Genomic DNA, 12563 nt, shown 5'->3' on the forward strand with positions numbered 1-12563 from the left:
ACTCAATATTTAGTTCATGTGTTCTTTCATAAAATATTTGGATAATTATTATGATAACCATATTTAACTTTCATCTTTGTAAACTTTACCATCACCAAATATCATAAAATCAAACTTTTCTGTTTCAAAAAATAGAAACCCATGAAAATTTTAGATACCACCAGATTAGAAAAAGAAAAAAAATCAAAGTTGTCCTCAACCTCAACTTCTGAAGAGCGGTTACCCGTTGTTTCCTACCCTCCTCCGACGTTTTTTTCCTTGCTAGCCTTGCTTAGTCGCCATCTTCACCCAGTCGTCACCTTCGCCAGCAACTCACCCAATCGTCGCCTTCCCCCAACCAATGCCCGGTCGTTCTAAGCTCGCCCAACTATTATCGTTTCCGCCGCTGGCAGCTACACCATTTGTTATTGTTCTTTGTAAAAGAGGGAAGATGATCTTATTGCTTATGTCTTTTAGCTTAATGTTAGTATTACAACAATTTTTTTTAGTTAAGTTTTTTTTTTCTAATGAACTCCCAGTAAATATATAGTGATCCTTTAAATATTAAAGTCCGAGACATAAAATTTTGTTCACTATTCAATTTAACCCTCAAAACTCTAGGTTACTATTTTTTTTAGGGCTACCCTGTATTACAAAGTATCAATTTGGTACATGTGCTTACAAATAATACTTATTTGGTACTTTGTATTTTGAAATCATACATATTTAGTAGCATGCATTTTAAAATCATACATATTTAGTACCTGTATTTTAAAATTATATATATATGGTACTCTAAACTCAAGTTTAATTAATAAAATTTTACCAATTTAATCAAATTAGTCTCAATCATGCGAGCTACATGTTATATATAACTGCTGATAATTTAGTTATATTAAAAAAAATTATCAATAAGGATACTAAATATCTATATTTTCAAAATACGTGACACCATAGGAGCATTATTGAAAACTAAAAATATTAGAACGATATTTTGCAAAAATAAATAATACTAAAGGAGTAAATTTATTTTTTTATAAAATTAACAATGTTAGTACAAAGAATGACACCCGAACCTAACAACAAATGACTGGTGGATCGTGCAAAATTTCAAGCGTGATGGATAGCATAGCTCCTAAAATTATTGTGTGCTGAGAATATAATATAATAATAATAATAAAAGAGTGCCAATGAGAGTGACTGATGAGGTGGACACTATGCCAAATCGGATGAGACTCATCTTCACTCCACACCCCACCTCACGTCTGGTTTATCCAACAAAAGAACAGAAAAAGAAAGAAGTTTCTTTCTTTCTTCTGAATTTACAACACAAATTACGCAATGAATCCATTGTTATCATGAATCTAATCTTGATCAAGTATCCCAATAGCAGAAGATCATAACAAAGGCAATCTTATCTGCAATTTACAACTATATGGAGGAGCAACAGCCACCACCACCACCACCAGGTGATTCTTCATCAAAGATAAAGACAGAAGCTTTGGATTTTCCACTATATGCTATTGGTTTCGAGATTCAACAATTGTCCCCAGCCAAAGTCTCCGGTCGCCTTCCTATCACCCTCAAGTGTTGTCAGGTCTTCTTCTTCTTTGTATTACTAGCTTTACATGGATTCTGTAGTCTTTCATAATATGTTAATATATGTCAGATTGGGCTATGAAAACAGCCATTCAAGGTGCTACATGGAGGGGTGTCAGCTTTGATAACTGAATCACTGGCTAGCATAGGAGCCCACATAGCTTCTGGTTACCAAAGGGTAGCTGGAATTCAACTCAGCATCAACCACTTGAAAAGTGCCAAGTTGGGAGACCTTGTTCTGGCTGAAGCCACCCCCATCTCTGTTGGTAAAACTGTTCAGGTTTGTTCTTGACACACACACTCACTCTTATCCCTTTTCTACTATCTCTCTGTGTGGTGTGACCCCTTTTGCTCAAAAACACTATTCATATCATAATTTCCTTTAACTTGGGTTTTAAGCAGGTGTGGGAGGTGAGACTATGGAAGACTGATCCTTCAAACTCAGAGGAGAAGAAATATTTGGTATCATCATCTAGGGTCACCCTTTTATCTAATCTGCCAGTGCCAGAGAATGCAAAAGATGCAGAAAAAGCTCTCAAGAAGTATGCAAAGTTATGATTAATAGTACCACAGTCAGAATTTAGCTGTAAGAATCAAAATGATAAAAATCAGAATTGTTTTTGCTACTTGTTGAGCACTCTGATAATTCATAATACTTAAAGACAGAACTTTGAAATGTGTAATTTATAAGCTGCTTGTTCAAATAAATAAAGGAGCAAATTTCATTCTTAAGACATATAGATCACATTTCTGCAAGTACACATTGAGATACAATCAATCATATACATTGGCTGAGTAATAAAAATGTGATGATTTATGGTGGGTGAATCTACATCAGGAATTTACATTTTCTTTCCAGAAGTGGGATAGCTGCTGCTGGCACTACTTTTTTTTTTCTCAGTAGGAGAATCGCCTTTGCAGAACCTAGAAATGAATATGAATATTTGATAGGTCTTTTGCAGCAAAGATCAATAAAATGAATGATACAGTGAAGACTGAATATAAATGAATTACTTTTCCTATTTTTTGAATAAATTCATGGCTCAGATTCCTTTCCTCTACCACAGGAATAAGCAATAAAAATTGAAAAGGACTCAAATAAGGGAGGTGGAGAAGAAACAGCCCACATGCACTCCTTCCCCAATTCTCATCCCACGAATCAACGTATCAGTTTTCATGCAAACAATACCTGTGGATCTTAACCTTCTCTCTAATGTTGAATTTTGAGATTAAAAAAAATGGCAATGGAGCCATCATTACATTACAGAACAGGGTTTTTGAAAAAACAAAGGCAAAGTTCCAAATGTATTGAATTTCAGTTACATATTTATTGTTTGAGATATTGTACAGTGTTTTTTTTTTTTTATGAAAAGAGAATATATTGAAACTCAACAAAACAATTACAACTCAAGCTCTAACAGAGCACCCACAACTAGAAATATTACAACTGGTCAAACTTCTCAACAAAAGCTAGAAATATTGTACAGTGTTTTTAGTTTGAATAAGGGCTACACAAAGCCCTGATGATATCATTATATCTAGTATCCTTGCATTGCAAGCAAATGACATCAACCTTATGGCCTAAACCCAACTGGAGGCTAATTAGGATGTGTACTGTGCATACCCCTTTACCAATACCTTTACTTAAATTTACAATCTCATAACTCTAGCTTAGTATTAATCTAAACAGTTTACTGCCATTATGCTGCTTTTGCAAATCCTATCTGGGAATTTCCAAAGTCAAACACAGTATGATATGCTCCCAAGAACAGATTTCCAAGAACCCTGCAAGTGTACACACTAAACCCGTAATTTCATCTATAAACATTCAACGAGTAAATATTTCCATGAACTAACAATAATGTGGATCAGCATTCTTAAAATATATCAGTTTTGATTCATTCTTAAAAAATAGACATTTGCATGGTTGATGCAGTTGTATAAAGTCATATGGGTTAAATTGAATTCTACATGACTTACCAGAGGGGACCTTGTGGAGGAGGAACGTCCAAAGGAACAAACCCACTAATGCAGAAAGTAGACCAGCCTTCTACAACTCTTAGTACATACTGATATCAAAAGATGTGAAACATTTTCAATGGAAATCAATATTGATTTTATCGTTATTGCTAGCTTAAAGCCTATAAAAATATTGGTGGCATTGGCAGGTGAGTAAAGAAAAAACTCACACCTGTTTCGAGGAAAGGGAGAAGGTTTTGTTTCCGATGGTGAATGTCACATCTGGCAGGACTCCAATCTTATCACAATCGATAAATGGCTTTCCTAAGGGATTAGGGAGCCTTTCACATAACTTTACCACCAAGAATTTAAGAGAGAAGATTAATTAGTAATAGTCTTTAGATGATTAGTCTTGATATCACAAATTGGAAAAACAGTTTCAACCTTAAAGTAGGAGCTTACCTCATCTGCAAATTTAAATACTTTATCCTTTGCCTTTTGTTGTTTAAGTTGTACTTGAAACCAGAAGACAATCATCTCACAGAAAGTACATAATGGAGTCTCATTAACCGGTGAGCCTGTTTGAGTTCCATTATGAACTACTGTCTCAATGTTTTTTCTGCATAAAAAGTCAAGTTCTTGTTATGAATATTCAAATAAAGATATATAATTAAACTTGTCTACACCACACTGAGAGAAAAAGAAAAAGGAAATTTCATAACCTCACATATTTTGATCCATTATATGGACACAGTCCAATATCTACACAGGCTATCTCAGGCCGCAACTGCCAGAAGCATTGAAAATAATATAAATGCATTTCTTCATTACTGCAAATAATCTTAGCGTTCAAGAAAAGATAAGCAGGAAACATACATACCCCTGATACTAAGTAGTCCCATATCAAATTCCCATAGTTTGAAACAACATTTTTACATTCCAAGCTCACAATTCCCTCTGCTCCAATAGCAAGGTTAATTTGAGCAACAATTGCCTGAAAACAAGAGCTATTAAATGATGTAAAGGAGCCACTGCAAAGAGTCCAAGAAAGAAAATTTTAAATTAAAGTTTGAGGCATGAATTGATACAGTTGGACCGGCAAGGAAGGCAGTGCCTGTGTCCACAATTGCACCACATCCAGCTGCACACTGGCCTGAAATTTCATACATACATACATGATGATACATAATGTTTTTTTTTTTTTTTAAATGAAGTCATCGTTTATAAGTATATGTTAGTAAAAGATCTGAAACTTAAATTCCTACACAAATGATCCATCACAACACAACACAACAAATTGGAAAAAAAATGAAAGTTTAGAGAACCACCTGTGGACAGGCCAGCAACAAGCACATCTTCCATCTGAATCTGGAAATATTAACATAACTAATTACACTGTTTAGTAACTGGGAAGTAATAAAGGGAGAGAGCAAGACTTTCATTTTAAAAAGTACCTGCCAGTAACCCTTTCGAGTAATTGGAAAGTAAGTATGTTCACCGGTAAAACGCCTCCAGTCAATACCTCCAAAGACAATCTCACCTCCCACCTTTGACATTGGATCTCGATTTATCCAGAAAGAGAAAACTTTCTGGACCATTTGGCCTTGAATTACCATGTTATACCTATACCAAAAACAAGTGTTCATGTTCACTAAACATATGACAATTCATAACCAAAACTATGCTAAAACTATACATACCACACTGGTGTGGCTTGGTCAACAGCGATATTCTGAAATCCAAGTCCAAGAACCCCATCATACTTTGCAATTAACAATGCTAAAAGTCCTTCTCTTGTGATCTCAACAAATTCCTGAGGAGATACCAAAACATACATAACATCAATTATATGAAAGACAGAATTATATAAGCAAAATGCTAAGATTTATCATAAACAAAATAAATAAAAAAAACCCACTTGATCTTTAACGACAACATCCCCAACTTTTACATTATCCTGGCTGAAGAAGCCGGAAATGAATCCAGAAGCAAAAGGAATTTTACAAGGTATTCCTAAATAACAAAAGAAAACCGACAACAAATTTATCAACAGTGATTTTGGCAGTTATTTCATGTCAACAAAGAATATGTAAAGCATGAAAAGATTACCAATTTTGGTATAGGTAGAGGAGAGTCTTGCTTTGAACTTGGAATGAAGATAGCAAGTAATCTGCATGGAGACGTTTACAAAGTGCTCAAGACACATGACTAGAGAAGCATAATTCAGTCATAACTAGACGAAAGAGAAAAAGAGAACTCACAGAAAAAATGCATCTTGAAGATGGGACCCAAAGATTTGAGCTACCAGTGTCAAAGACAACAGTCAAAGGTTGTGGAGGTGAACCAATACCAATCTCTGCATAATATTGGATATCTAGATAATTTTTCAGATATACAACAGCTTCCATGTTATTTTGAGTGGAAGGATATTGATGATGAGTGATTCTTGCAGCTTTTATTCCTTTAAGGCTTAAAGGCCACTTCTTGAGACTTATTTTCGGTAACCCTTCATCGGAAGTGGCGAAAGCCGAGGAGGATAACATAGAGAGCGCAAGAAGAAAACTTTTGATCCCCATATTCACAGTCATAGAGATTATCTATCTGGGTTGAAGTCAAAAATCTTAATTTTGAACCATAAGAAGAAGCGGGCAAGTGATTAGGAAAGAACTGACATAACATTCATACATATATACATACATACATACCACATACTCAAAGACAGAAAATTTACGTAGAAAGAATGAATAATAAACGTTATGGATTAGACAGATAAGGAAAGAAGCAGGTAACTTCGTGGAGGATGAATACAGTCGTACTCTACGAAAGCAAGCATGTAACACAAAAGTACCTATTCTGCTGCTACTATATATTATCATGAGATTTGAGGATTTTGATTTGGGTTGAGAGTGTAAAAATCAAATGGAGATGGGATGGAAGGATTCCCTTGAAAGAGAAGCTTTTTGGAAGCTATGATTATCATTCTAACTTCCAACACTAACAAGGTCGGGTCAATCTTATCTCTTTCTTTCTATGTGCCCTTTCTGGCAATTTAGTTTTATCTTTGACTCATACTTTCTCAACTGTTTTCTTGACAATTCCTGGAGATACTATTGCTTTTTCTTTATTTATTGCTAAAACTTTGTAAGTTGTACAACATTCCTTGCGTGGGAACTGAAATGTTATGCGGTTAAAACTGTTGGAGTTGGATTTTCCCTGGCACAGAAAGGCCTGCGTGAATTATCTGGTGTCACTGTTGAAGACTTCAATAGTAGTGATTTTTTTTAATTGCAATAACGAACAAAGACTGCCTGTTTAAACTACATGATATTGACTAGTAGCAAAAATGTTCTAGTAATTGTAAAGGACCTTCTGGTAGTATATGTCCATGAATATGTAGTGGTAAAATGCCATCACAATTTTGTATTTTTGCACTCCATTTCAACAAATGACATTCTGTATATATGCATGGTTTTTTTCGGATATTCCAAATGGCACCTCATTTTCATCATTCAGAGTATAAATACCTTCTCCTATAGTGGTAATTGTTTAGATTCGTGTTTCTATATGGTACAATATTGTAGGCTTCTTGCCGGGGGAAAGTAATAGTGTGCACCTACACCACATCCTTATCTCAACTCATCATATTATATTCACTCTTTTCATTTTTTTAGGTTACCCTTAAGATATTTAACTATCAAAACAACAAGACAAAATCTAACGATTTAGGACACAATTTTACACAAATGAATGAGAAAGAAGAACAAACTTATCAAACAATGTTCTATGTATCATGAGCACTCGATGTTTCAGAACATTAGCCAATTCATAATTGAAATACTTCACTTATTTTAATTCAGTTGAGTAAATGACTCTGTATGAAAGACATCCAAAAAGGAAAAAAAAAATATAAGATGATGGATTGTCTACGCGCTTCCAGTTACAGACCAAGGCATGGTTGAAAATAAAACTTATAACTTGAAACTTCCTTAAATTTTAAGGAACTTGTCAACATGCATGACCTAAAATGATCAACTCATAGTATCAACTTCCTAAACTTATTTCATTAGCCCAGTTCCAATGAAAGGTTAGCCACATTCAAAATTTTCCGAGGATGAATCCACTCAACAAAAGAAGATTACATGCCCTCTAGCCACCTTCCACTTTGCTCTTTAAGCATATCATATGGTTCTTCTCACAACAAATTTGTCAAACTGTATGTTTCACTACAAAAGCAATGATGATGATCACACGCTAATCAAGCTGACCAACCTGACTACTTCTTCAGGGTGTTTTAACACTCGCGACCAGATTAATCTGCCACCATGAATGGATCTACTTCCCCAAGATCGGCAACCAGAGGTTCCAATTCTGTTGTGTCCTCATCGTCCGCGGGGAAGTAAGTAGGGAATGGAAGCTGCGAAATGTCAGGTTTCTTATAAACAGCATCTTTTATAAATACAAAGTTCCCTTTAGCACCCGGGACCTGTGGAACATACCAAATTTAGACAACAAGACTTAGGACAATAAAAGCAGTTTCAGTGTGTAACTCCACAAACATCTCCAATGAATTGCTTAAAATACAAATTTTGTTTTACTTTGTGATTATCAGATATACATAGGGAAGATTTCCTTCCTGTACATCCGCAAAAAAACATACCTGGCCTCTTAACCACATCAAATTCCTAGCAGGATCAATTTTGTAAACCCAAACATTTTTAACAGTTCTTTGTTGCCCACCCATTCGCCCAGGCATCTTTTTGCCTTTAAAAACCTGTTCATAATAACCAAGAGAACAAACAAAAAGTAGGTTAACTTTGTAGTTTGTGTTGATATTTTATATTACTGAAATGAATGAAATGAGGCTTTAGAACATGAAGTTGTATAGACCTTTCCAGGAGCATCCCTCTGACCGGTGGAACCAGGACTTCGATGTGATAATGATGCACCATGAGAAGCTGGGCCTCCTTTAAATCCATACTTTTTCATCACACCCTTTTAAGACAGAAAAGACCACCCGGTAAGATGTGTTGATCCACCACACCATAAGTACAGCAAAGCATAAACTTGGGCAACAGATCAAACCCAGTATTAGTATTAGTATTAGTAATATTACAAAATGGTTATGGTAAGTCAACCTGGAAACCTTTCCCTCTTGTGATTCCTGTGACATCTACAAATTGGCCTGGAACAAAATGACGAACGCCCAATGAAGTACCCACTGGGAGAAGTGCATCTTCTGTGACAGGGAATTCCCTTAATTTCCTTAGCATCGGAACACCTTGAGCTCTGAAATGACCCACTTCAGGTTTGGTCAAATGTTTTTCTTTCTTCTGTCCACAACCAATCTAACTACCGAAACAAGCATCATTAGAATAAGAAAAATGACATTTTTTTTAAAAATTAAATTTTCCACAACTTAATAATAATTAAGAAGAAGAAGAATACCTGTAAGGAAACGATGCCTTCTTTTTCTGGAGTCTTAACCTGAGAGACGATATTGTCATCGACCCAGAGCACTGAAATGGGAACCCTAGCACCCCATTTGTCCCATAGCGCCGTCATACCACATTTGATGGCGATGAGGCCAGGCCGCCTAGAATTGGGGGTCATGACGCCGGGCTTGGCTTCGATAATACGAGTGGCTTCATGGGCATCCACCAAAGAATCAGAGCTACAGAATCTCCTACTACTAGTACAAGCACTGGTAGCCGGACTGAGTGAGAGATATCGGAAACGGGAAACAAGACCTCCTCTGGACAAGGCCGACATAGTGCACCGCCCACCACCACCACCACTACTACTGGCACAGAAGAAGAAGACGAACGAAAGACCCAAACGAAAAAAAATGGAGTGTAGTTTGGTAGTAGGGTTTTGAATGGGGTTTGTGCTGTTTCCCGAAACGACTTGCCGTTTTATGTACAATTGGTTCATGAACATGATGAAAAAATTGTATTTTTAAAAAGACTATTTATGATCTTTCCTTATCGAATTATGACCTGTAAATTATCGTGCCCCTAATTTTTCACGAATTATTCAGGGTTGTAAATGGGACTAAGTCCAATTTTGTCCAATGTGACTAATACTGACGTGATTCTTTACTTGTTGATGTGTCTTGACAACGTCAGCATTACATGTGTAATTTAAAAACATTAAAATACTTTTTTTTTATTAAAAATTAATAAATTTAAAATAAATCATTATACTAAAAATATTTTAAATCAAATCAAATCTTACAATTTTTTACAAACTATAATTTATTTTAAATTTATTAAATTTCAATAATTTTTTTAAAATATTTTTAAATTAATTTGTTTAAAATACATACATAGCGTTGACATGACCAAGACACATCAGCAAGCAAAGAGACACGCATCATGTCGTTAGCCACATTGGACGAAAGTCCCATTTTACAACACTGTGAATAGTTCAGAGGAATTTTTAATGGCCCGAAAAAATAATGAGGCACGATACTGTATAGGTCATAATTCGAGGGGCAAAAATCCTAAATATCCTTTTGAAAATGATGAAATTGAACATAGGTCAACTATTGTAAATGTGCCTGTTATATTGCATTTCGTTCATTTTTCTAAACACTTAGCTCATGGAGCACTGATGTTTCGCTAATACGGCGGAATTCAACAGTCTTAACAGGCAAATGCATATATAGATAGTAGTATAATGACAAATTTTGAGAATATGTATATTCATTTTTAAAACTAATTTTTGTATGTTGAATGTCAATAAACTCGATTTCAACTAACTTCAGTTAGTTAAATAGACTTTCGTATTGTAACTATATATATGACATATGATTATATAGCATACTGCTTGAAAAAAATGTAACAAAATGGGTATGTTTGCAATGGTTTTCATAGTTTTGAGGTATTTTTTGCCACAAAAAATAATTCAGGGGCAAAACGGGCTATAGTTCAGGGGAAAAATTACTATTTGACCATATAATATAAACATTAAGGAAACATGTTTAGTTTTTTGTATATTTTTTTTACTTGCTATTTCTTTAATATTGTTATTTGACACATTAGTAATAAAAATTTAATGAACTTAATATTGTAAATTAATATTTCAAGGACTTTGATTAGAGGTGAAAAGTACACATTTATTGTTCTTAAATGTCAAAATAAATTAAGTTTTGATTATTATTTTCATTGAATTAATATGATTTATTTTATAAATGAAAATATTTAATTATGAGTTAATTTATTGTTATTTTGTAGGAATTAAATATGCATTTTGTCACAAAGAAAAGAAATAAGAAATAAATAAATAAAGTTGAAGAAAGGAAGAAAAATTGGCCCACAATTTCGGCCCAAATGGCCCAGGCCCGCCTGGTATTCTTCTCTCCCAACGCCAGGCGGCGCGCTAGCATTGCGCCACGCGTCCGCTTCAGCAAGCCAACAACTTGCGTGACCCACCCGTGTGCCCACCTACTGACCCGGTTTGAGCCCATTTTCCTTCAACACAGCAGCCTAGCAGCCAAAGCCTCAACCTGTGCCCAACTCCCGACCTGCCTGCTGACCTGGTTTGGCCCCTCTTTTCCCTCCAGCCAGCCGCCCACGTGGCATATCCCTATTCGCTGGGAATGGGTCAAACCCATTAGCTGCACCAGCCCACTCTCCTAAGCACTTTGGGCCATGAACTTCCCATTTTGAGCTTTAAAGCTCTTCTTTTGTGGTATTTTAGAAAAAGAGAAATTTGACCATACACCAAAATAACTAGGCTAATATTTATACTAAGATTTGATTTTTCAAAATCATATTTTATTATTAATATTTCATATTTATTTTGTAAACCTCAAATTGTTGTTTAATTTCTTTTTAGTCATTTTCTCCCTCTATAAATAGAGACTCTTTCTTCACATTTTCTATGTAATTTTTAGGTAGCAAAACTCTACCAAATTTTAATCACATTTCTCATATTTTCTCTCTAGAATTTCATGAGAATGTCTAGCATAATAGGCTAACATTCTTAGGAAGGTTAGGATGATCTTATATGCACTTTGATTTTATTTGGTATTTTTGATTCACCATGTGCTTAGAGTTTATATATTTTAGTGATTTATTTTCTTTCATCTCTACTTCTTCATCTTATTATCTATATTTATGTTTACTAATAGTATATAGATTTTGTCATGCACTTTCTATGTATTATCAAATTAGTGAAAATAATATAGATAATATCTTTATCATTTTCTCCATCTCACTTATATATATGTAATTTTGCTAAAATCTATATTGAATTAGTCATGCTCTTTCTATGTATTTTATAAATAGTAAAAGTAATATTTGTGTTAGGTTTTATATCCAATATTTTATTATATTATTGTCAATGGTATAATGTCATTTTTAGATTTCTCATAAGATTTATCTCATCTTTCCATGGTAAAGAATAATAATCACTTGAATACATTTTTGTAAAATATATTTGTACATCAATGTTAAATCTTCCAAATGAATAGTTGGGATGTGAACTATCCATTTGTGTAATTTTTGTGAATCAAAGATCCAAATAAATACGTATGCATATTAGTGACTCTTGATCCTTCCTACTTGTTTCCTATTGTTACATCACATTTTATTCTATCTTTATTTCTAATTTTTAAATTTAAAAAACAACAAAAATATCACTTGTTCTATTTTCTTCACATTATTTATCTATAATATTTATTTATTGATTAACTTGTTTCTTTACCTCCTTGTGGAATTCACTGCCCATCTATACTACGACTATCACTAAGTGGAAGTCACGTTTGGGCGTTAAACAAATTTTGGCGCCGTTGCCGGGGAGGTAATAGTGAAAAAAAAAATCAATAAATTTTGTAAAAGAGGTAAGTAATTCTATCATTTTCTTTTTGTGTATATTTCTTTAGAATTTTTTTTTAGATTTATCTTATTTACTCTTAAAAAAAATAAAAAAAATCACTATCATTATTTTTTTATTGTTCATTTTTAGTTAGTTTTTCAGTTTTTTTGTCATTGTTGTGCCAAAAAAAAAAACATTTGTTTCTT

General features: G+C 34.1%; 3 protein-coding genes across 4 annotated transcripts; 1 reads left to right on the plus strand and 2 right to left on the minus strand.

Annotated features, from left to right (window-relative positions):
• The first annotated feature begins 1185 nt into the window (after positions 1 to 1185).
• Positions 1186 to 2310, plus strand: LOC133819618 (1,4-dihydroxy-2-naphthoyl-CoA thioesterase 1). Its single transcript, XM_062252909.1, has 3 exons — positions 1186 to 1576; positions 1667 to 1858; positions 1981 to 2310. Exons 1-3 carry the CDS (start codon positions 1415 to 1417, stop codon positions 2134 to 2136), a joined length of 510 nt encoding a protein of 169 aa, XP_062108893.1. The 5' UTR covers positions 1186 to 1414; the 3' UTR covers positions 2137 to 2310.
• Positions 2311 to 2993: 683 nt separating this feature from the next.
• Positions 2994 to 6599, minus strand: LOC133819616 (aspartic proteinase A2-like). Of its 2 annotated transcripts, none has more exons than XM_062252907.1 (14): positions 6386 to 6599; positions 5799 to 6138; positions 5647 to 5707; positions 5456 to 5550; positions 5238 to 5350; positions 4992 to 5160; positions 4866 to 4905; positions 4626 to 4690; positions 4418 to 4531; positions 4260 to 4324; positions 4000 to 4156; positions 3770 to 3889; positions 3559 to 3647; positions 2994 to 3363 (listed from the first exon to the last, which is right to left on the minus strand). In XM_062252907.1, exons 2-14 carry the CDS (start codon positions 6123 to 6125, stop codon positions 3279 to 3281), a joined length of 1500 nt encoding a protein of 499 aa, XP_062108891.1. In that variant the 5' UTR covers positions 6126 to 6138; positions 6386 to 6599; the 3' UTR covers positions 2994 to 3278. The 2 variants fall into 2 exon arrangements, with proteins under 2 accessions (XP_062108891.1, XP_062108890.1); XM_062252906.1 differs by having other exon boundaries at positions 5799 to 6157.
• Positions 6600 to 7339: 740 nt separating this feature from the next.
• Positions 7340 to 9413, minus strand: LOC133819617 (large ribosomal subunit protein uL3m). Its single transcript, XM_062252908.1, has 5 exons — positions 8983 to 9413; positions 8673 to 8882; positions 8425 to 8529; positions 8195 to 8308; positions 7340 to 8020 (listed from the first exon to the last, which is right to left on the minus strand). Exons 1-5 carry the CDS (start codon positions 9304 to 9306, stop codon positions 7847 to 7849), a joined length of 927 nt encoding a protein of 308 aa, XP_062108892.1. The 5' UTR covers positions 9307 to 9413; the 3' UTR covers positions 7340 to 7846.
• Between the last annotated feature and the right edge of the window lie 3150 nt (positions 9414 to 12563).

Source organism: Humulus lupulus, chromosome 2 (assembly GCF_963169125.1).
Source record: "Humulus lupulus chromosome 2, drHumLupu1.1, whole genome shotgun sequence".
NCBI classification, from domain to species: Eukaryota; Viridiplantae; Streptophyta; class Magnoliopsida; order Rosales; family Cannabaceae; genus Humulus; species Humulus lupulus.